General features: G+C 42.6%; 1 protein-coding gene across 3 annotated transcripts in view; it reads left to right on the top strand.

The window, feature by feature from the left end:
- The first annotated feature begins 5463 nt into the window (after positions 1–5463).
- The window catches only part of HERC2 (HECT and RLD domain containing E3 ubiquitin protein ligase 2), a 226554-nt gene continuing 207218 nt past the window's right edge, over positions 5464–24799 (top strand). For all 3 annotated transcript variants that reach the window (XM_082630800.1, XM_082630799.1, XM_082630798.1), the window contains exons 1-3: positions 5464–5796; positions 6170–6272; positions 17647–17761. In XM_082630800.1, coding sequence (XP_082486926.1) covers positions 6201–6272; positions 17647–17761 — 187 coding nt within the window. In that variant the 5' untranslated portion in view covers positions 5464–5796; positions 6170–6200. The remainder of the gene's footprint in view (positions 5797–6169; positions 6273–17646; positions 17762–24799) is intronic.

Here is a 24799-nt window from a genome sequence, read left to right as displayed (position 1 = left end):
TTACATAGTGTCAGGGAGTGAGGTTAGTTTTGTGAAGTACAAATCTAGTTACAGACACTACAGCTTAGTGACAGTTAAAATAAAACTAGGAGTAATTAACTCTTTTAGGCCAGGTTACGTTTCTTCTCTAGCCTGTTCACTGTGCCCTTTATTTTCCTTGTTCTCAGAAGACGGGAAAAAAAACCCTTGACTTCTATTTTTATTGCAACAAATTTTGGCCTGAGCACCTGGGTGAAAGCTAATCTGTTTACTGAGAAGAGTAGGGGGTGGAGAGGTGAGACCTTACATTCACTTTTGAGCATGTTAAATTTGAGATACATATTGTTCTTCCAAATGGGTCATTGGATGTAGGACTGTGAAATTTAGAACTGGAGATCTATACATCTTATTCCTTCAATTCTGAGGTACACATTTTCCATGTATTAGTATCTCTGAAATCAGGATGCATCCTGTTATCAATGGCTGTCAGACAAGTGGAAGTTGTGACTCAGTTATGACATCTTTTCTGACACCTTTTAGTAAGATTAAGAAAATAATGGCAACAACGCATCTTAGATTTAATGAAAGATGTCAAACCAGGGAGTTATTTGCACATTGAAAGCCACAGGATTAGATGACACCACCCAGGGAGTAACTGTTGGTAAAGAAGAGAGCTGAGGGAATTCCCTGGTGGTCCAGTGGTTAGGACTCTGTGCTTCCACTGCAGGGTGGAGCTAAAGATCCTGCATGCCCCATGGTGAGGCCAAAAAATAAAAAAAAGTAAAATTAAAAAAATTTAAAAAAAGAGAGCTGAGGAATAAGGTTGGGTCATTCCAATAAAGAAAGGTCAGGAAAATGAGGAGACTGATGAAGAATTTCCAGTCATGTAGGAAGAAACCTGGGAAAATGTGAAGAAAAGGTTTCAAGGTTTCAATAATGGAGATGGGAACAACTGTGAACTTACTACTGGGAGCTCACATAGGGTGAGGGCCGATGACTGACATGAGATTTGGCCAAGTGAACGTTTTGGTAACCTCTCCTAGAGTGTTCTGGTGAAGTGGTGGCAACAAAGCCTGACTGGTGTGGTTCAAAGGAGAGTGGGATGGAGAAGTAAAGGTAGAAAGTAGAGATCACTTGAAAAAAAATTTGCTGTGAAAAAAGAGAGAAATGAGGTAGCTTCTGAAGGGTTATGTGGAGCTCAAAGGAGGGTCTTTACAGCTAAGATCCTTGACATATTTATAAGCTGATAGACCAGATGCAGCAGAGAGAGAAAGATGGAGGGGAAGTGAGGCAAGGACTAATACCTGAGTGGAGTCATTGATAGGTGTGGGGGTGGGTCCAGAGCCCTAGCAGGGGGATTGTCTACCTATTAGATATGGGAAGATTTATCCACAATAACAGAGGCAAGAAAGAAGCTACAGAAAGAAATTATGATGGTAATTTTCATCGTGAGAAATTTTATCAGTTAGGGTGCTTCTGGCTGCAATAACATCTAGTTGTTAATTTTTTCTACCCTTAGTAAGTCTTAGGGTGAATGGGCTCAAGATTGGGTGAGTGGTGCATGTACATCTTCCAGGGTCTCCTTCCTTCCCTCCACTCTGCGGCTCCACAGCTGGCTGGTTTTTCATTCTCAGGCCTGTTGTATCCTGAGTACCAGAGAGCTGTGCAGCACCAGGGGAATGGAAAAAATATTGAGGTACACACTCAAGTGTGTACCTCAGGAGTTCAGCCCCATTGCCAGTGAGTGGAGTGGACTAACCCAGTGTTGAGGTTTGCCAGGGAAGTACAACAGAGGGGGAGAGGAACAACTGATTAGAGATTATGGGCAAGTGATCAAAGAGTCAGAGGCTCACAATTGTGATCTTCAAGGTGATTTGGTGAATGGAACTGATCATGGTGGTTAGTGGCTTACGTGGAGCAGGAAGTAAGATGGTTAAAAGTGAGGCCCTGAGGAACTGAAAGTCAGGGAACTGGGTGGTGACTCGTGTTCTTCAGTGAACATGAGAAGTGATGAAAAGGAGTATGGATTATTGGAATCAGGAGCAGAGGGTGGTATAGTCAAATAGCAGTGTTTCAAAGAAGTTTGGCTTTTTGTCTTCTCTTGTTTTATTTTCTTAAGTGAAGCAGGAGGAAAAATGGTTTAAAAGTGGCAGGGAATGATATTGCATCTTCATGCCTTAGGGCATCTTCATGCCCTAAGATGTGCAGATGGAGAAGAATAAAAAATGACTGTTTTCCACAGGGAACAACAAGTTTTTCATTAGAACGGTAACATGATAAGAATATTAAAAAATCAATTGAAGATGTTGCTGAAGATAGTCTGTAAGTTCCACAGGGTTTAGGGGTAGAGGTAGGGGTAGAGGTGGGGGAAATAGATGAGAAGTAGGAACCTAAATAAGATTAGGGGTAAACAAAGCTTTAGATTTATTTATTGTTATTGTTGCCTGTGCTTTTGATGTCATATTTAAGAAATCATTGCTAAATCCAATGTCATGATGCTGAAGATTTCCCCCCATGTGTTCTTCTAAGAGTTTTACACTTTTAGTTCTTACTTTTATGTTTGATCAATTTTGAGTTAATTTTTATATATGGTGTAAGGTAAGGGTCCAACTTCATTCTTTTGCATGTGGGTATCCAGTTTTCCCAGAACCATTTATTGAAAAGGCTGTCCTTTCATCATTGAATGGCCTTGTCAGAAATCAACTGACCAGATATGTGAATGTTTATTCTGGGTTCTGTATTCTATTCCATTGATCTATATGTTTATCCTTTTGGAAGTATCACACTGTTTTGTTTACTATAGTTTTGTAGTAAGTTTTTTTTTTTTTTTAAATTTTATTTATTTATTTATTTATGGCTGTGTTGGCTCTTCGTTTCTGTGCGAGGGCTTTCTCTAGTTGTGGCAAGTGGGGGCCACTCCTCATCGTGGTGCGCAGGCCTCTCACTATCGCGGCCTCTCTTGTTGCAGAGCACAGGCTCCAGACGCGCAGGCTCAGTAATTGTGGCTCACGGGGCTAGTTGCTCCACGGCATGTGGGATCTTCCCAGACCAGGGCTCGAACCCATGTCCCCTGCATTGGCAGGCAGATTCTCAACCACTGCGCCACCAGGGAAGCCCTGTAGTAAGTTTTTGTATTGGGAAGTGTGAGTCCTCCAAACTTGTTCTTTTGCAAGACTGTTTTGGCTTGCATGTAGGTTTTCAAAAGTGTCGATTATCAGGTTGAGGAGTTCTCCTCCCTTTCTAGTTTGCTGAAAGTGTTTATAATGAGATGTTGGATCTTCTCAAAAGCATCTTTTGGTATCTATTGAGATGCTTTGAATGTTAAATCAATCTTGAATTCTTGGGATAATGATGTATTATTCTTTCTATATGGTGATGGAATCTATTTGCAAAAAGTTGGCTAAAATTTTTTTGCATCTATGTTTGTAGGGGATATTGGTCTTAAGTTTCCTTGTAATGTCTTTTTTTTTGGTTTTGTTAACAGGGTAATGCTGGGCTTATAGAATGAAAATGTTCACTCCTCTTCAATTTTCTGGAAGAGTTTGTATAGAATTTGTGTTACTTCTTTATTAAATATTTGGTAGAACCAGAATCCACCAATGAAACAATCTGGGCCTGGAGATTTCCTTTTTGGAAGGTTTTTAACTGTGATTTTAATTTCTTTAATAGGTATAGCCCTGTTCAGGTTACCTATTTCTTTTTGAGTGAGTTTGGTAGTGTACGACTTTCATGGAATTAGCCCATTTCATATAAATTGTCAAATCTGTATGTATAGAGTTGTTCCTAGGACAGGTACCCCCTGCTTTTCAAAAGTTCCCTTTATGCCATGTTGCTTCTATGAAAAGACCTGCATTACTACCTGTTTTTGCTAACCAAAAGAAATCCCAAAGAGAATTTTCCCTTTTATGAAAAAAGGCAAAAAGTGAAAATAGCATTCAGCATTTGTTTTGTTGTGAGCTGTTATAGAGGTACCTGCACCCCAAGCAGCAAGTGGCACCACCAAGCTCCTTCCCTGGGAACTACATTCAGCATCTCATCATCAAGCCACCATAGCTTCGAATTGTGTCTGTGAGTATCTGAGCTTTACCGCAATTTACTTTGTGCATCCCTTGGCAAGATGTGTCCTCTCTTTGCTTTACAACATTTCCATTCCGAAAGGTTGCATAGGAATTCTCTTTTGGATAGTTGGGGAAACCTGTATTCCCTTACTGTCCTTTTGAGGTCTTTAGTGATAAATTTTCTTGCATTCCAGATATTGGTAACTTGTGGGTTTTCCCTCTTTTTGGAGGTCTCATCATAGCTTATAATCTTTTCAAATGACTGGCTTTTATTTTAGTTCCATTGATTTTTCTCTACAGTTTTTCTGTTTTCAATTTCATTTATTTCTGCTCCTCTATTATTTCCTCCCTCTTCTTGTTTTTTTTTTGTGTGTTGCTCTTCTTTTCCTAGTTTCTTAAAATGTAAGCTTAGCACAGGGAGCTCTACTCAATACTCTGTAATGGTCTATATGGGAAAAGAATCTAAAAAAAGAGTGGTTATCTGTCTATGTATAACTGATTCACTTTGCTGTACACCTGAAACTAACACAACATTGTATTGATCAATAAATCAACTACATTCCAAAAAAATTAAAAAAAATAAACTCTAGAAATCAGGAAAATAAAGAATGGGAAAACAAAAAAATGTAAGCTTAGATTGTTGATTTGGGGTCTTTATCATTTTCTAAGATAAGCAGTTAGTGTTATAAATTTCACTTTAATCAGTAGTTTAGTTGAGTCCCACAAATTTTGATGTTGCATTTTAATTTTGTTCAATTCAAAATAGTTCTTTTCCTTTGAGATTTCTTCTTTGACCCATGGACTATCTAGAAATGTATTGTTTAACTTCCAAGTGTTTGGAGATTGTCCTGTATCTCTTAATGATTTGTAGTTAATTCTGTAGTGATCAGAGAACATACTTTGTATGACTTTGTTTTAAATTTCTTAAGCATTGTTTTCTGGCTACTGGTTCAGTGAAACTAAAAGCTCTCATTTCCTTCTCTGATCCCCCTGCTACCAGCTGCTCCATGTATTCTGCGCAAGGTTTTAGTTGCATTCAGTGGGACAGGCAGGAAGAGGCTCTTGCAGACCCCATCCCGCCTCACCTTCAGCCTAGCGCCGCCCAAGCCGAACCACCCTGCATCAACACGGTGGCTCCCCACCGACTGGCTTTCGGAGAGCGCTGGGAGAAGTCCTGTCCAGGAGCGTGTGCGTGCGTGCGTGCGGCGGAAATCCCGCCTCTCGGCGTCTTCGGTTGGCCTTGACCGCAAGGGGGTGAGCTCAAGGAGGAAGAGGAGCCGGATTGAAGGAAACTTGGAGAGTCGGCAGAAGGGGCGGGGATGCTCCTCTTCCCCATTGGCTGGGCCTGCTGAGACGCCTCGATGCGATTGGCTGGGCAGCGTGGGCCGTAGCCCCGCGTCGGCCCGCCCCTCCGGCCTCCGGAGGCGCCGGGATTGCAGGCCCCGGGATTGGGAACGCCGGCGGAGCCCGTGGCCTTTGGGGCTGTGTCCGCACGCGCCGGAGCCAGGCAGCCGGGCCTCTGCCGTCCGGTCTTCGTCCTCGGGGGGCGGCGAGGGCGGCCGGCCGCTGGGGCGGTGCGGGCCGGGGCCGGGCCAAACCGGGGCACGGCGGGCGTTGGCGCAGCCGCCGGACCGGGGCCTGCACGGACCGCCCGCGGCGCGCGTCTCGGGCTGTCTTTTCATTTCCAAGTGATTATTTTGGATTTTTCTGCAGACGTGAATTTTGGTTAATTTATTTCACGCACCAGTTCTGGCCTGAGGTAAAGCGGAGGATGCGTGCTGGTGTCATTTGCGTTGAGATGTGGGCTTCTTGCAGTCTCTGTGTTTACCTTTTGGATATAAGGGAAGGGGATGACATTGTGATTTGGTCTCGTAACCGGCCATTCTCAAGGTCTCGCCGACGTGGTACAGACCCGGGCGAATCCCGTGTGTGACTCTTACCTGGACTGGAAGTAGGCTTTTTCCTTTCTCGCCCCATCTTTCTCTTTCCCTCTCTCCTCCTCTCACTCCCCTCCTCCAGAGCTTCTCCTCTCCCTCCTTCCTGTTCTCTCTTTGCCGCATTAAACCTTGCGGTAGGGTCTTTGTAAAATTCTGAAAAGGTTTAGGTTTTCAGCGTTTCTGTTTTACTTGCAGGTTTGACGACTGGGAGGAAATCGGGGGAAAGATGCCTTCTGATTCTTTCTGTTTGGCTGCTCAGGCTCGACTTGACTCCAAATGGTTGAAAACAGATATACAGGTGGGGTTTTGACATTCCTTTTTCCTGGTGTTTTCCTGCCTAAATAGTTAAATTTCTGGCGAACCCTTTCTTTAGGATATGTAAGAGCATGCAGATCAGATCTTGCCATATTAGAGAAGCAGGTTTGTTTTCTATAACTTTAAATGTACCTTTTATTGTGTCAGTTTTTATTGCTCTTTTTATAGTGTGTGTGGCTACATTTTAATTACAGTTATTTATAAGTGCAAGAAGCGAGATACAGTTATGCAAAAATTTTTTGTTATTATTTTTTAAGAGGTCTGTATCATTCTTAGCCATATCTTGGTGACTGTTTAGTGATACTTTTTGAGATGTTCAGTTAATTACGTGGGGGAGAAGTGACATACAGTCATTTATTATGTCCTGCAGAAACGCACTCGTTTTTATGGGATTCTGTGTTTGTGTTTCTGGAGAGACAAGGGTTCAGTTGAGCTGTTTGCTTTGTATTCTCATTGGTCTTATTAAGAGGAGTGCTTGGATTTTCACGTCAAGAACATGTGGAAACAAAATGTTAGCCTTAGACTCTCTAATATTTTATTTTAAGGTAATTGCATGCTTGTCCAGAAATTGTCAAATAAATAACGATGATGTTTCTGTAGTCTTTTCTTTATCTTTATCTTTTGCCCTCAGAAAGAAATGGCTGAAATATTTTGTAGTGTATATGTTTTTTCCCTCTTCCCTGAGGTTAACCATTTTAAGTATTTCTCAAGTAATCTTAACCTTGTTTAAATACAGTCTTACCTACTGCATGACGCAAGTCATGTATTCTGTAAGCAGTTGATCTCAGGTACTTGTAGTGAAGCATTATTGCCCTTCTTACATTTTTTTTTTTTTTAAGTGTGGAGTCCCAGTTGGTTTCAGAGCCAAGTGTTAAGAACTGTGTTGTGGGTGATGGGATTGTTATTGATGGTGTAATGTTAGATAAGGAAAACAAGAAGAATTGGGTTAAGAATTGGCATAGTAGTGACTTTTTTTTTTTAAATTAAACATTACCTTTTATTTAGCAATTACTTTCTGTTTTCCTTTGACTTTTTTTTTTAAGCAGAGGTGGGGGGAAGTGAGAGATGAATAATTTCTTATTTACAAAATCTTGAGATTCAGGCAAACTGATTTTAAGAATTGTTTTTATTTTTTATTTATTTAAAAAAATTTAAAAGAAAATTTATTTATTTTGGCTGCGCTGGGTCTTAGTTGCCGCACTCGGGATCTTTAGTTGAGACATGTGGACTTCTTAGTTGCGGCATGCATGTGAGATCTAGTTCCCTGACCAGGGATTGAACCCTGGCCCCCTGCATTGGGAGCGCAGAGCCTCACCCACTGGACCACCAGGGAAGTCCCAAGAATTGTTTTTGTATTAGTGTTTATATATTTTACAAAACTTTTTGAAGTACTTTACCTAATGAAGTTTTTTTCCCCTTAGTAATTATAATTGAATAATTGCTAAATATGAGTTTTAGCATCATGATCTAAAACCGGTTTAATGCTGAGTTGAGTGCCTACAGTGAGTCAGGCGGATACACATAAAAAGAAACACCACTTATGCCTTAGAGTGATGACCATTTTACCTTTGGTTTATTTAGTGTAATATACAGTGCTTGGCCCTTCTTAGACATTTAAGTACTATTCAGAAGTCTTCCGAACTCCTAGGAATAAGTGAAGAGACCTAGGTCCTAGGAATAAGTGAAGAGACCTAGGTTTTGGATAGAGGAAAAATGTCGTATGGGTATTGAAGCTGTGAGATAAATGAAAATAGTGTGAAAAAAGTGATTGGTGATCTTGGTTTTATACAATTTCTCCAGCATTGCTTATTAAATGTGAGGAATGAATGTTGTTGTTTTACACTAAGGAATAACTTAGACATGGTTTACCCTTTGGAATCTTTCCTGAAAACACATATTGTGGGTGCCAGCCTTATGCTGACGGGTTTCACACTTATCTTGTTGGGGATGTCTCTCCCACCTGGGGTGGGAAGGGTCCCCTTCCTTAAGTAGGCTTTTGTATTGGGAGCAGGATTGACACCTGGGTAATGAATAATATGTGGGATAGAAACATGTTTCTTAGCTGTGAGAGTTAGCTAATCTATTTTTCTATGGCTGTTTTTATTTGATATGCCTGTGAAGTTTTCAGTGACTTTAGAAAGGAAAAATTTTTGGAGACTGTGAAGAGTTTTAATGTGTCTCTATTACAGAGAATATAGACACTAATCCTAGACTTTTTTGTTCAGAGACGTTTAGATCCCTCAGGCCTGGGACTTTGTAACCAGCTGCCTGTAATGGAGTACCCATTGTATGGCAGGCATATATCTGGTTTTTACGTATATAATGCTTTTTACTTCTTCAGTACTCTTTTCTGGTTGTTGTGTGGCGTTCCTTGAATCGCCATGTTCCTTCACAACTCTCTTGAGGAGGCAACAAACACAGAGCTAAGAAGTGTTAGCTACATAATCACTACCATTACCATGTTGATATTTACAGTAAAAGTCCTTTTGTCTAATGTGATTGGTAGTTTTTTTGGTGAACCAAAAAGTCAATTGAGCAAAAGAACTATAAAAATAGTACATAATACCTTAAAACCTTTTTATTCTTAAAATATATATGCATATTTATTTCCTAGTCTTGTTTTTTTTTTTCTTTTTCTTTTTGGCTGTGCCGTATGGCATGTGGGATCTTAGTTCCCTGACCAGGGATCGAACCTGTGCCCCCCCGCAGTGGAAGCGCAGAGTCTTAACCACTGGACCACCGGGGAATTCCCTTGCTAGTCTTGATGTAAGGTTAAGGGTGTGTCTTTGAGCATGGGTCCACGAATGGCGTTATCCTGTTCGTTCTTGAATAAGCTGTACTCAGATCAATCTCCTGTTTTTGGGTTTCTATTTTTGGGTTCTTTGAAGTGGAACATGAAATTAGATACGTATGAAGCAATTTTAAAAACTTTTTATTTTGAAATAATAATAGACCCACAGGAAGTTGCAAAGAAAGTAGACAGGTCACGGTATACTCTTCTCCCAGACTCCCCCAGTGGTACAATCTTAGGTAACTATGGTATAACATTAAAAGCAGCAAATTGACATTGGTACAATCTGTGCATAGTTCTGTGCCATTTTATCGTAAGTGTTTATTCATGTAACCACCACCACAATTAAGATCCAGAAGTGTTCCATCACCACAAAGATCTCCCTCCTGCTGTCCCTCTCTATATATAGTCACACTCAACTTCCTCTACCATCTTTGACCCCTGGCAATCACTAATCTTTTCTCCATCTCTATAATTTTGTCATTTTGAGAATGTTGTATGGTATGTGACCTTTTGAAACTGGCTTTGTTCACTTGGTATAATGCCTTTGAGGCCCATCAAAGTTGTTGAGTATATCAATAATGCACCTCAGATTGAATTTTTCTTTTCTTCTAGTCATCAATTTAAAATGATTCAGCATGAAAGTTAGCTTTTAAAGTTATTAAATGTATATATTGTCACTTTACGCTTAGAAATATCAGTAGATTAAAAAACGTGAACATGAACATCTTGGTAAATTCAAATCTCAGATTTTCCAGTTGACAGATGATACATAGAAATAAAAGGATGTTGTACACACAGGTAACTTAATTGATTTTCATAATGACTTCTCGTTATTACTTTCGTGTCTGTGAATAGGTAGTATTGCTCAATTTTTTATTCATGATTTTGGTTGTTTGTGTCTTTTCTGTACTTTGGACCTGTCTTGTCAGGGGTTTATATATTTTGTTAGTCTTTTTTAAAGAACTGACTTTTAGCTTTGGTTCTTGGAAAAGACTAATAATAGTTACAAAGGAAAGAAGATGAGTTTATCATCAGACTTGACAACAAGGCCTTATGCAGAAGAAAGCTGAGTAACATATTCATGGCACCCAAGAAAAGAAAATGTGAGCCAAGGATTTTATGTTCTAGCAGAACTGACTTTTCAGGTAAAAAGGACACAAGTTTATCAATGAGCAGGAACTCAGAAACTATTGTTTCCATGAGCCCTTCCTGAGGAATTGAGTAGAGAAAGATCTTTAGATGACTGAATGACTGTACATGGACATGAAGACAGGTGGTGGGCATTAAACGTGTAGTTATGGGTAGAACCCAGAGTGAGTTTTAAAAGGGAGAGAGCGTAGCATGTAACAGCTGTATGCTTAGACATGTTGGATTATAGTAGAACTGTCCTGCAGTGTCTAATTTAGTAATCCTGTGCATTGAAGTTTTCATTTTAGGTCTTGTATTTTTCATCTTTAGAGATTCCATTCCAGTCCTTTTTATATCTCCCATTTCACTTGTCATGATGTTCATATTTTCCTCTCTGTGAGTACCTGGAACATATCTATAATAGAGCTTTTAACATTCTTGTCTGCTAATTCCATCACGTCTGTCATTTCTGCATTTATTTCGATTCACTGAGTCTATCATTTCTGTTGATTTATTGCTCTGGTTATGGGGCATGTTTGCATGCCTGGTAATTTTTTATTAAATGTTGGACATTATAAATACATATTATGTTATTCAGTGTTAGATTTTGTTTTATTCTTTCACAGAGCATTAGTTTTGTCTGGCATGCATGTCAGTTACTTGGGATCAGTTTGGCCTTTCAAAGAGTGATCCTGAGGTTTGTTTGGGCTGATCTAGCAGTCTTTAATCTTGGGCTAATTTATCTGCCTTATTAAGGCAATGTCCTTCCCAGGACTCTAATGCTTGTGTGTTGGGAGGTCTTTCTGTTCTGGTTGGTGGAAACACAAGATTTCCCAGACTGTGCATCATGGAGGTTCTGCCTACTCCTTTTTAGTGCTTCTTTCGCCAGCCTTGGGAGTGTTCTCAACCCATACCCCGATCAGTTCTCAGCCAGGGTCTCAAGGGGTCCCCTCCGCCCATCTCCAGAGATCAGTCTCTCTGCAGCCAACTTCCTCTCCTGTATTCTTGTCATTTTGACCTTCTTACAGCTGGTCTGTCTCCTCCATTCAGCAAGACCTTTGGGCTCTATTTGGGTTCCCCTTTCCTGTGTTGCAGCCTGGAAGCTGCTTCTAGGCATTAAGTTTGGGAAGTTGTAGCCCTTACTTCGTTTGCTGCCCTTATCAGGGATCACAGTTCTGGGCTGTCTGTTGTCCAGTGTTGGAAAACAGCTGTTTGATATATTCTGTCTGGTTTTCTACCAGACAGGTAATTCCTAAAGAAGTTAATTCTTCACAGGTGGAAGCACAGGCCTTCCCAATCTGCTTTTAATCTCATTTATTGACCTCTTAATTTTAGATAGTGTCTTTTTTGGTTTTAGAATTTCCACATTTTTGTTTGAATGCATTTTATTGAGGTATAATTGTATTTAGTAAAATGCATCTATTTTAAATGTTTAGTTTGAAGTGTTTTGGCAGTTTGCTTAACTGCCCCATTAGGTACTTTTCTATAGTTTCCAGTTCTCTGCTGAAATGGGTGATGTGATCTTTTAATTGCTTGAACACATTAAACCTTGCGCAGCCTCTTTAGATTCCTCAACTGCATCTCCCTTTCCCTCTGGGTTGATACCCCAGCGTGCCTGTGGGCCACCCTCCTACTCTTCGTCTTACTTGTAATGTCACACAGCAGGGCGTAGGTTAGGGCTTCCCAGCTGCCTACCATGGAGTTGCAGGTGACATCGTCTGGAAGGTGGGGAGAGCAGGAGCTCACTTTCCAGACTCCCCCAGTGGTACAATCTGGGCGAGTCTGGGGGTGAACATTCACTGCTTGGTAAGGAGAGATACGGGATCTGGGTATTTTAATTCCCACCCCCCACCCCCTTTTTTTCCCTCCTTGGACGGGTCTGTGGTTTCTTCTTGGAGACCTTGGCAAAGAGCCCCACATGCCTGGGGAGTGTGCCTGCCCCACACCATGGAGTGGGGACCGGTGCAGTAAAACGGGAGTCTGCAAACTTTTCCTGTAACGGGCCAGATCGTAAATATTTCTGTGGGCCATGTGTCCTCTGTAACAGCGGCTCACTCTGCTGTTGTTATATGAAAGCAGCTACGGACAGTACATAAAACGAGTACGTGTTGGTAGGCTCCAGAAACTTTGTGGATACTGAAGTTTGAATGTCATAATCTTCATGTGTCATGAAATATTTTCCTTCTCTTGGTTATTTTTCGTTCGCTGAAAAATGTAAAAGCCACTCTTACCTTGAGGGCCATCTAAAATCAGGTCGTGGGCCACGTCTGGCCCCTGGGCTGGGCCTCAATTTGCTGACCCCTGTGGTAACTTGCTGCCTCATTTGCTTCCTATGTTTCCTTGTCTTGCCTCCCCCTCTGCCCTTCCCCTCACCGCCCTGGGCTGGCACCTGCCAGGGAAAGTGTCAGCACTTTAATCCGTTACTCGGGCTTTCCTTTTTAGGGCAAAGCCTGTATCTGTATGTCTGTTTTCTGGATCCACTCTTGATTTGTTTATGCTGTCTTGCATTTCTTTCATTTTTCAGTCATGTGGCCTTATCTTACCCATGTTTATTTTTGTTTGAGTTCTAGGTATTGTACATGAAAACTCGTTGTGATCACTTGGGGGCACTGGGCAATGCCTTCCTCCTCCAGAGAGGATCTGCCAGACTAGTAGCATTAGTGACCTCAGGTTACTTCAGAGCAGCAGGGAACCGTGATGGTTCCAAACGGGGCTCCTGTCGGCCTGCTTGCACCTCACCTGTACGCGTGTGTGTGTGTGTGTGTGACCCTTCGGAGTTCTGCTCAAAGCGTAGCATGTTTCCCTCTTCCTCACAGGCCTCTCTCCTGTGAGGACCACGGCTCTAGCCTGAGCCGTGCTTGGTCTTAGCCCTGCTCGCAGAATTGGCAGGTGCCTCTAGGGAAGCAGCCTTCGGCTCCCTGGGCTGTCCTCCTCTCCTCGCTGCCTGGATGTCTTCAAACAGATGTACTTTATGTTTCTTTCTGACCTTTCCAGTTGTTCTAGAAACCTGTTCTTAAAATGTTTTGGAATTGGTATATTGTCCCGTGTTCAGTAGGTGTTTAGAAAGTATCTTTCTGCAAGGCTAAGACAAAAAGCCAGATAGCTTTACTTCAGTCATCTGCGAATATTTGAACAGATCACATTTCAGGCATATTTTAAAAATAGAAAAAATAAACATTTTCTAACTGTAAGTTAATCAAAATGCCATTTATTTCACTTGGCATATTCTATTTCGGATTATATTGTGTAATTATACAGTTCTGAAGTAGTGATCTTAATAGATACCTTAAGGGTCCGCTTGCCCAGTTCTGTTTGGTTTTCAAGTATTGGTAGCGCCTGTGATGGCTCCCCCGGGCCTCCTTACTGCACGTGTTGGAGCCTGTTATGGTGTTGGTGAGAAGAGAACAAGCTTGGGAGGCCTGTTCCCGAAAACTCTGACAGCCTCGGTGTTGTGTGATCTTGGTCAGGTAATTGAACTCCTAAGTTTTAGTTACCCTCAAAACTGGGCCTATTACTACCCCCCTTGCTGGCTGCTTTTCAGGATGAAAATGCCTTTACCTGCTATGTCATTTGAGAGGTGTGAGGTAAGAATGTAAGAGCACATTGGAAAAGGGCCCTAAGACTGAATAATGCTAATCAGAGGCATCCGGATTCTACGTGACAAAAGTTAAGATTTAAGATCTATGTTGTCACCCATTGGGAACGTTTATGTAAACTGCCTACTAATAAAGACAAGCTATTTATAGACTGTTGTACAAATACTCTTACACTGACAAATTGAAGTGACTTGTACTGCTTGTGTGGGTTATTCTTCCAGTGCCATGATTCCTTCCCAGTTTTCCTGGCCTCTTTCTCCTTGGGATCCTGTGCTTCCCTCCCAGTGCCTTGGGGTGCTCTCCCAGGGGCTTCATCTCTGCCTTCTGCAGTCTAGCTCTTTCAGGCCCTGCTCCATGGAAGCTTGCTCTGTTGCCTTAGCAGTGTTCCTCCTTCCTCGCATCCTTTCACATGCCCGAACCACTGTAGTTTGGTGGTTACTCGAGTTCACGTCCGCGGTTCCTGCGAGGCTTCTACAGCGAGTATCCCTCCGGACACCCGGTGTCTACCTTCCACACAGCTGCCCTGCTCTCATCCTTCCCAGCATGACCCGAGTGATGAAAGGATGGGCGGTAGTGATAGTTCTTGTTTCCATGTAAACTGGGCTTCTTCCTTGGCTGCTTCTTTAATAAATGTTTCGTCCGCAGCCACCCAGGGGTCATCGTAGTGGGCAGTCGGGACTGGTCCAGCCTCCCTCCTTCGGCGTTAGCGTCTTCTGCAGGTCTATAGCCCATGCCGTTGACTCCCAGATTTGAACCTCTAGCCCTGAGCACTCTGCTAAGATCTGGATTTGTCTTTGCAGTACGTGTGTAATGTGTCTGTGTGTGTCTGTGTGCACGTGCATGGGGAGAGTATCTCCGTGTTTATGTTCAGTAGTTGGTGCAGATCTCAGTGGTTAAAGCCGAGCTCATTCCCTCTCATCCTGAGTCTGTTCCCTACGTGGTGTTTCACTTTTCACATCTGCTCCGTCCCGTCTGATCTGAAATGTCTCACATACTCTTCTCTTCCGTGTCTTGGCTTAGGCTCTCGTCCTGTTTTGGGGGCTCTCAGCAGAGGCCTCCTAAGTTAGTTCCTCTGTTTCTGGTCTGACTTCCTCTGCCCTCTCCACTGCCCTGACACTGAGTTATGGCTGGACGTGTGATCATTTATTCCCTGGCCCCTAGAGGTGGCGTGTAACTGCTGGAGCCCAGCACGCGTGGGGCTATGTATTCTGGCCACCGTTTGCCTGTGTGGCCTTGCGGGCCAGGACTGAGCCCAGCGGCAGCTCTTAGCTGCCCTCCTCTTACGCAGACCAGCAGATGAGCCGGGCCTTGCCACTCCCGCATTAAAACCTCGGGGGCCCTGAACGTTTGTGGCTCACGTTTTAGAAAGGATTTACTTTTCCCTCTGCCCGTTAATACTTTTGCCAACAGTCATGTTTTGGTCTCGAGTATGTTTATGGCAGTTACCTTGTTAGTGATGTGGACAGATAAAATATGAGTGCTGAGAGCAAGTTGTTGCTTCTGTGAAAACTAAGTTAGATGCCAGATTGGTTTTCTGTTGCTATGTAACAAGTCACTGAGCAGAAACTCAGCAGCTTAAAACAACTCCGTTTACTCTCTCCCCCTTTCTGTGTGGGTCAGGTGTCTGGCCACGGCTTGGCTGGGTCTTCTGCTTCGGGATTCACAGGCTGCAGTCAGGGTGCTGACCAGTCTGCTTTCTCATCTGGAGTCTCACTGGGGTCCTTGTCGGCAGAATCAGTTTGTTGGGTGTTGGGTGGGGCTGAGCTGTGGGCTCCTAGGAGATGCCCCCTCCATTGGCAGCTCATGGCAGTGGCTGGGAGAGTGTCTCTTCTGGATGGCCCCATCCTCTTAAGGGCTTTTACCTGGCAGGGCCCTAGGATAATCGTCCTTTTGGGTAACTAGAAATCAACCGATGTGAGACCTTAATTACATATGAGAAATTCCTTCACTTCTGTCACAGAAGGAAACAAAACCTAGTCACAGGTGGAAAGTCCCGTCCTGTATTCACAGGTCCTGCCCACACTCAGAGAGAGGATTACCTAGGGTGTGTGTGCCCCGGGGGGGGCAAGGATCTTGAGGGCATCTTAGATTTGCCTACTACACATTGTTTGGAGAAAAGTGAGATGCTAAAAAAATTACTTGTACAGGTTAGGTAAGAGAGAACTGCAAAGGACTGTGGGAAAAGCCTTGCACGTCTAAAGGAATTGTGTACTAAGATTGCTCACAAAGTGCCCTTCAGTTCTTGCTCCCTTTAAAGAAACTGAGTCTGGAAATAGTGGATGCCTCATGAGAGTGGCAAATGTTGGATTGATGACAAGGGACAAGCTGGTGGGCTTGTGAACAAAGAGAAGGCCCTGACCTTCCATTAAAAGATGGGCAAATAGATGTGTCTGTTTCAGTGTAAAGTGTCTTGTCTGTCTGAGAAGAGGGTTTCTCTTGTACCTGCCCTTTTCAGAATGGATGCCTTCTTTGGGCGTTCGCCATGCCCGCGCCCTTCCGTGACTCCTTGCTCTGGGAAACCTTTTCTGACTTCCAAATGCTGACCACCAAGAGCATTTTTGTGAGCGTTTTTGTTTTGTCTTTGAATATCACTATGGACTCGTGTTTTTATTTAAAACTTTTTCAGTCCAATATAGTCGTTATGTATTTTGATGTTCAAAATTATTCTAACTTTGGCCAGTGAGGGAGTCCTCATCAGGCTTTGAGCAGCTTTTTTGGTGCAAACTTAAGATATTCCAGGCTCACCTTTCCGCCCCGGTCCTTGACTCAGCCTTTCTTTCCTAGAGCCCAGGTTTCATTTAGTGGGAAGTGGTACTTGGAAACCAGTGTCTGGGTGCTGGGTATACTCACTGCTCTCAGAGTGCCATTGATTTTAGGTCTTTTCCAAAGACAGTGCAAGCAGATATATTCAAATATAAATTCATGCTGAGATTTCCAATTCAAAGTGTTCTAAAAACTTCCTTGATTTTATCTTTTATACCTAAAACCTTAGTTTCTAGTAACATTAACCTACTTTATCATAAACATACATTTTATTATATTAACATTGCTTTATCCTACAACATATATACATGAAATAGTTGAAAATTTTTAATGTCAATATTATAGTTGTGAATAAGACCAATTAGTAAAGTTTAAGGTTTTTTTTCCCCTTGAAGCATATCCAACTAAAGATGTATAGTTGAAAAGGGTCTTGAAATACAGTCGACCCTGAACAATGCAGGTTTGAACTACGTGGGTCCACTTGTACTTGGATATTTTTCAGTAGTAAATACTGAAGTCCTACACGGTCTATGGTTGGTTGAGTCTGTGGATGTGGAGGAACCGTGGATATGGAGGGCTGACTATAAAAGTTATATTTGGATCAACCACTGAGTTGTTCAAGGGTCAAGTGTACTTTTCTTTTTGATAAACAGGTTAATTTGCTTGTTACCAGTTCTAGGCTTTGCTTTTTATGATTTAATTATACTTTTTGAAAATGAAAATCATTTGTGTGTTTTAGAAGTAAATGTAAGGTATACGCAAGATTTTGCCTTCACTCAACCTCTGCTGCTTTTTACCCACGTTCCCCTTTCCATCTCCCCGTAAGTGATCATGTTATTTGTGTCTGGTTTATCTTTCTAGAGCACCTGCCCACATGTGTCTTTTTTCTTGTATCTTAGGCAAAACGTAGCATAGTATGTAAGCTATTATGCACAGTACCTTTTTCACTTAACTGTATTTCTTGGGAAAATTTTCATTAAATGTTGAACGAATGAGATTTATTTTTCATATTATTCTTTAAGAATTGCACTGTGAGTGTGACTACTCTGTAAGTTTATTTTATTTATCATTGCCAGCTTGCATTCACACGAGATGGGCTCTGTGGTCTGTGGAATGAAATGGTTAAAGATGGAGAAATTGTATATACTGGGGCAGAGTTAACACAGAATGGAGAGCTTCCTTCTAGAAAAGGTAAGGGCCTTTAACTAGTATTTTTCATTTTGTGAAGACCTTTATAAATTGCATTTTATAGAAATTTTGGAATGTGCTATAGGAACAGAAGCGTGCTTGAGTGTAACTGAAGTTTTGTTTTCACTTTGGAGATGTCTAAATGATAGTTAATATTAGAAGCTTCCTGGATTTCATTGTTCTGTGCGAATTGAAGGCCTTTTCATGGCAAAACCACCTCGCTGTGGTGTCCTTCCTCTGAGGTCTCATTTGTAGCTTATGGGAACTCCGCTTAATGTTTCTTCGTTAAGTTTTGTAATATATATTGCTTTGGCTAACTATAAATTGTGGTTATTATAAGGTCGAGGGGAATAATAAGTATTCCTGAAATTGTTCCTGTATGACTCTCGAGTGGGAGTGTATAAAGCACTTTTTGGAAGCCTTCGGCCTGTGGCCTGGACTTGGCTCCCCTTGTATTGTATCTTCTTGTCTATGCAGGGAAGTATCAGTGAACACTCTTGTTAGGCCTGTAGTTATGAAAACGCAATGAAATTCGGTCACTCGGTTGTTCATGACTCTGGCTGGGAATCAGAATCACTGTTTAGACTTTAAAAAGAAATGAATGTGGGCCTCCCTGGTGGCGCAGTGGTTGAGAGTCCGCCTGCCGATGCAGGGGATACGGGTTCGTGCCCCGGTCTGGGAGGATCCCATATGCCGCGGAGCGGCTGGGCCCGTGAGCCATGGCCGCTGAGCCTGTGCGTCCGGAGCCTGTGCTCCGCAACGGGAGAGGCCACAACAGTGAGAGGCCCGCGTACAGCAAAAAAAAAAAAAAAAAAAAAAAAAAAGAAATGAATGCGTGGACCCACCCCAAACCTGAAAAGCCTACAGGTCTACACAGTGAGCAGCCGTGTGCCCATCCCCCAGGCCCTACCAGTCCCTCCTCTGTCCATTGGTGCGCCTTACCTGGTGCCCTTGGGCACTTCGTGCACGGTATTAACAGGGTCGAGTTCAGTGTAAGTTTTTGTCTTCAATGTAAAACTTATGCATAATAAAATACATGTTCTAAGTTTACTATTCCATAAGTTTTGACAGATGTAATTGGTGTAACTTAGACCCCTCAACGTCACTCTCACTTCGCAGGTTCTCTCGTGCCCCTTCCCGGCTCACCCCTGCCCTCTCTGCTCAGAGGCAACTACTGGTCTGATCTCTCTCTACTGTGGATTAGCTTTGCCTCTTCTAGACTTACATGTACATAGAACCATGTGGTCTTCTGTGCTGTTTTGTGCTTCTTTCACTCCGTAATGTTTTACTAGTTTTAGTAGTTCATTCTGTATACATTTTTTTTGAATTTTTGCATTTTATTTTATTTATTTTTTTATACAGCAGGTTATTATTAGTTATCTATTTTATGCATATACATGTATACAGGTCAATCCCAATCTCCCAACTCATCCCACCACCACCACCCCATGGCTTCCCCCCCTTGGTGTCCATACGTTTGTTCTCTACATCTGGGTCTATATTTCTGCCCTGCAAACCGGTTCATCTGTACTATTTTTCTAGGTTCCACGCATATGTGTTCATATACGATATTTGTTTTTCTCTTTCGGACTTACTTCACTGTGTATGACAGTCACTAGATCCATCGATGTCTCTACAAATGACCCATTTCGTTCCTTTTTATGGCTGAGTAATATTCCATTGTATATATGTGTTACATCTTCTTTATCCATTCATGTGTCGATGGACACTTAGGTTGCTTCCATGATCTGGCTATTGTAAATAGTGCTGCAATGAACATTGGGGTGCATGTATCTTTTTGAATTATGGTTTTCCATTCTGTATATGTTATATATGTTTCCATTCTGTATAAAGTTTTTGTGCCTCTTCGTTTCAGCTCTCCAGTATTTGTTAATGCATTAAAACTCATTCCCCAAAACGTTTTTTGTGAAACATTAGTTCTAAAAGATACTCTGAGAAAAGCTAATTACATGGAAAAATTCAAAGTGTATTTCTTATTCATTACATTTGATGAATATTTTTTGTTCTTCTTTTAAAAATCATGTGGTTAGAAAGCAAAGTGTAATTGTTCTTTATGTAGGTCCCAACCGAATAGTTTTTTTTTGACATTCAGTAGAAATTTATTTTTAATGTGGCATGATATGTGCTTTTTATTATTACAAAATACTCTTTCCTCAGGCTTATACATGACAAATTTCATTTTTTTTTTTTTTTTTGCGGTACGCGGGCCTCTCACTGTTGTGGCCTCTCTCCCGTTGCGGAGCACAGGCTCCGGACGCGCAGGCTCAGCGGCCACGGCTCACGGGCCCAGCCTCTCCGCGGCATGTGGGATCCTCCCGGACCAGGGTACGAACCCGCGTCCCCTGCATCGGCAGGCGGACTCTCAACCACTGTGCCACCAGGGAAGCCCAACAAATTTCATTTTTAAGACTGTGTACATTCTATGTGGTTGTATTGTAGCTGAGTGTGAGGACAATACAGAGTAGAGTAGACGTTCCTCCAACACACAGTTGTCTTTGCTCTGTTTTCCCCAGGGATCGATCGCTGTCTTCTGCACCCACCCTTTCTGGGATGAGTTCTTACTGTGTTCAAGCTGGATTTCTGCGTGGTTCATTTCTAGGAAATCGTGGCTTCTAATAATTTGTGCTTCCCTTGAGTTAAACTTGCCTTTCTTTTGCCATCACGTTTAGAACTTCCCGGTCCTACTGATGAGGAAGGAATGCTTCCTCCTACGTAGTAAGCTTTTGTGTTTCGTGTTGGGGGCCTGCCCTACAAAAGACAGGCTAGATTATAGTCATATACGTTTTTTTAAGTGAACATTTCTTTCAACCCTGTTTAGGGTTGTTTGTATTTATTATTTTGAGGAAAGCAGAGGAAGGAATAGGATATAAAGAAAGGAAAGTTAGGAGGCTACTAAAAGATATGCTAAGCTTATTGTTTTATTTTTGTCTAGGGCTGGCCTTTATGTGAAGAACTTAAGTCTCATGAGCTGTTTCATTTGTTATAAACCTTCTCAGTCTATGCAGATAGTAGAAATACACTAGCCATTATTTTGCTTAGCCAGGCCTCTTGAAAAAGTTTCACTGCTGCTTCTATTCCATTACAAATGTAATTTATTGACATCAGGACCAACTTTTTGTAGTCTTATGGAGCTTATTTTTGGCTTTTTCTGACTTCATATTGTACTTAAGTGCATTAGTTGTTTTGGGTTTCTTTTTTTTTTTTCCTTTGTCTAGTCAGTACTCTTTAGTTATGTGTTCCATGAGATGAGTTTTTGATTTTTTTTTTTTAAGAATACAACTTTCCTGCTAGTTTTATAGTTTTTCTGTGGAGGGTGTAAAACATTGAATGTGGCCTTTCTCCCCAAATACTTCATGATTATTTGGGCAATAAAGGCATCTGTATACCCAAGGTGTGTAACAGGATGATGAAGACCCCATGATGTTACCCACAGCCAGGGCTGGAGGAGTGCCGAGGTGGAGTGTTCCCTGTGGTTTGTCAGGGGGCCCTGGCCTGGGCTCAAGGGCGGTGGTGTGCGGGGTCCCCGGGGAGAGGTTGAGCACAGGCCTCCAGGTGGAGGAGTGCAAAGAGCAGCAGCGTGCAGGGTAACGGGGAGCCGCGGAGGTGGGCGGGCCAGCCTGGAGGGAAGTGGACTCCTTGGAGCGCCAGCGCGTCTGAATCCAGGAGGGTGCGCCTGCTGCTGCGGTGGACATGCTCACACACTAAAGGTCAAAAGCCTAAGGGTTCTCAAACTCTAGTTCATCGGGATCACCTGGAGGCTTGGCCAGACACCCAAGCCTGGCCCACCCTTAGAGCTTTCTGTTACTTGGAGTTGGGATAGGGCCTGGGAATTTGCCTTTCTAATGTGTTTCCAAGTCCTGCTGATGATGCTTGCTTGTCAAAGAGTACGTTGTGTCTGTTTGTAGCTACAGTCTGTTACATTGGGTGTGTCAGAGACAGAAAGAGAAAAAGAGCTTCCTCATATGCTCCTTAGAAAGTAGAACATTAAAGAAAAGCAGGGCTTCCCTGGTGGCGCAGTGGTTGAGAGTCCGCCTGCCGATGCAGGGGACACGGGTTCGTGCCCCAGTCCGGGAGGATCCCGCATGCCGTGGAGCGGCTGGGCCCGTGAGCCATGGCCGCTGAGCCTGCGCGTCCGGAGCCTGTGCTCCGCAACGGGAGAGGCCTGTGTACCGCAAAAAAAAAAAAGAAAAAAAAAAAAAGCAAATGACCACAGTTAGATTTCCCTCGTAAATGTATTCTGTCCTTCATAGTTAATTCTTAGCGCTTTGAATCTTGAGTCCTTTCTGGAAAACTTAACCCACTCCTGGGAGCCTGCCTGATGTTTATTGGAAGCAGTGATGTCAGCTTCTGCTGGAGTCTGTTCCCTACAGGGTTGGTGCTACTGCTTTTGTTGAAGACCCAATTTCTGGCCTTTAGCCTTAGAAGGGAGCAGATGGTAAAACGTGAGGCTCCAGCTGATTGATTAGACTTAGCAACATTATCAGAATGGACAGGAGTAGAATCTTTCGCGGGTTGGGCTTCTTGGCTGTTGTGTGAGGATTTGGTCCTTGTCCATCCTGGGGGTTAGAACCTAGCAAAGGCAGCGAGGCATGGAAGCATTTCTAGAGCCTCCCACTATCCTGGGAATTGCAGTGTGTTTGTTTAAATAACATCCTACCTGTATGAAGTTAATCCAGGGAATGCTAATTTTCTCTTTTTGATGTGCTGGCTTTCCCATATTGCGGCCCTGAAGCACAGGGAAGCTCTAATGATAGCTGTGAGCTCATGAAGAAATACGGAGCATCCCATCTCTGCTTATTTTTATGTCCAGCCTTCTTGCGGCATGGGGGTGTTACATCATGAACTCCATGATGTGGGAGCCACTGTTTGTTATTCTGGTCACCTAGGAAGTGCCAGATACATCTGGTGTAAAAATACCTTGACAGTTTTATAGTTCAGAGTTTAGAGTCTGATCCTGGGAAGGTGGCATCAAACAGCTTTCAGAGGAATCTGATCTGGGCTCGAGAGAGGATGGCTGTGCCGTAGTCCCAGAGAGAAAGCCCAGCCTGATAGCAAAGGGCTCACACTTTTGTTTATTGCTCAACTTGGTCAATTCTGACACATTTTTGCAGGTTTTGTTTAACTTAGGCAGATAAAGTTCCCTTTCCCTCAAATCTTCTGCAGTTTACTTATCTGCTCACTTATCTCTTACCGTCTTCTTTCACGTTTTGGCATAATTGGACATTTTCCTTTAAGGCAAAAATTACTGTCTTTCTTCCTTTTTTTTTGGCTGCGCCGCGCTGTGCGGCGTGTGGGATCTTAGTTCCCCCACCAGGGATTGAAGCCGCGCCCCCTGCAGTGGAAGCGCGGAGCCCTAACCACTGGACTGCTGGGGAAGTCCCTGTCTTTCTTCCGTCTTTATTCCTTGATAGTAACGTTTCTCACCTTGCTTATATATTTACATTTCTCTGCCACCATCCCTTCTGGTTTAATCTCAACCATCCATGTTAATTATGACTTTTATCTAAATTAAGTAGCCTCTAATTCAGATAGTGGTTCCACACCACTTCTGTAATTCTCCAGCACCAACTGGATAGCTAATAATTCAATCCAGTTCTGACACTTAACTCCTGGAGTTAGCTCAGGCCCCACAGATTAAGGGCTCGGTCCCGCAAGACTACCTCCACTTCAGATGCCAGCCTCAAACGGGATTCCCAGACTGCTCCCACTTCTGCCTGGCTGACTACAAATTCAGAGGTTACCATGACCCTCTCAGTTTCAGTAATTCACTAGAATAACTCACAGAATGCAGGAAAACACTTCGTTGGTTTATTTTAAAGAATACAGCTTGGGAACAGCCAAATGGAAGAGATGCAGAAGGCAAGGTTTGAGGGAAGGAGCTCAGAGCTTCCCTGCCTTCTCTGGGCCCTCCACCCTCCCAGCACACCTGTGTGTTCACCAACCTGGAATCTCCCCACATTCTGTTGTTCAAGAGATTTTATAATTTAATCTCAGCCCACCTCTCTCTGGAGGTCAGGGGGTGGGCCTGATAGTTCTCACCCAAATCACTGTTTGGTCCTTCTGGTATCCAGCCCACATCATGAAGCTATCCAGAGGCCCCACGCTGAGTCAGCTAATTAGCATAAGCTCAGGTACAGTGGAAATGGGCTTGTTATGAGTATCAAAAGACACTCCTATCCTCAGTGAATTCCAAGGGTTTTAGGAGCTCTGCACCAGGAACCTAGAGCAAAGACCAAATGTATATTTTTATTATACCACAGATAAAAAAAATGGGAAGTAGGTGTTAGAGCATTTTAGCAGAGCTGTGGAATCCACATTATAAGGATCCCATTTTACATGTTTAATAAGCAAGAAGAATGTTCTCATTAAGAGGTACAAAGGTGGTTTTGAGTACCGCCATGCAGTAACAGTAAGAGGCAAAGGCATGTGTGCATTGATTTGTCAACCTGTGCTTGGTGGCTGACGATCTAGTTATTTTCTCTCAGCATTTGTATAGGGGTTCACAGATTAGCTATCAATTACATCAATTTAATATTGGGGCCAGCGTAAGTTAATGAAAGATTTGAACGTTGCTTTTAAGGTAATACACTACAGAACAATGTTATTTTTACTGATATAAAAAGTTTGTCAGAATTTTATAATTCAGTTAGAGTGAGTCTGTAATCTTATATTTTCACAGTCTTACACGTGGAAGTTATGTCAACTTTCTGATGAGTGAAACTCACGTAGACAGTTTAGAAAATTCAGATTAACTAGGCTCTCCTTGAGAAAACAAACCCAAGGCTTAGAAATCATGTATGCTGTGTTATATGCCACACTGCTAGCTCATCGGGGAATGGACATAGAGCCGTTTTAAACCAGAGTTATCAAGTCAGTCTGATTTATCCAAGGGTTCACCTGGAGTATGTGAATTTAAATTCTAAATGTAAAGGTGCCTCTAAGTTAGCAGTTTCTGAGGGATGTTTTTTCCTTCCATAGTTACTGAGATGTAATTAACATAAGTTTAAGTTGAAGATGTAT

The sequence above is a fragment of the Mesoplodon mirus genome (genome assembly GCF_964341445.2).
Source record: "Mesoplodon mirus genome assembly, chromosome: 8".
Lineage (NCBI taxonomy): Eukaryota > Metazoa > Chordata > Mammalia > Artiodactyla > Ziphiidae > Mesoplodon > Mesoplodon mirus.
Note: the sequence above shows the minus strand (reverse complement) of the source record. Positions and strands in the feature narration are given on the sequence as shown.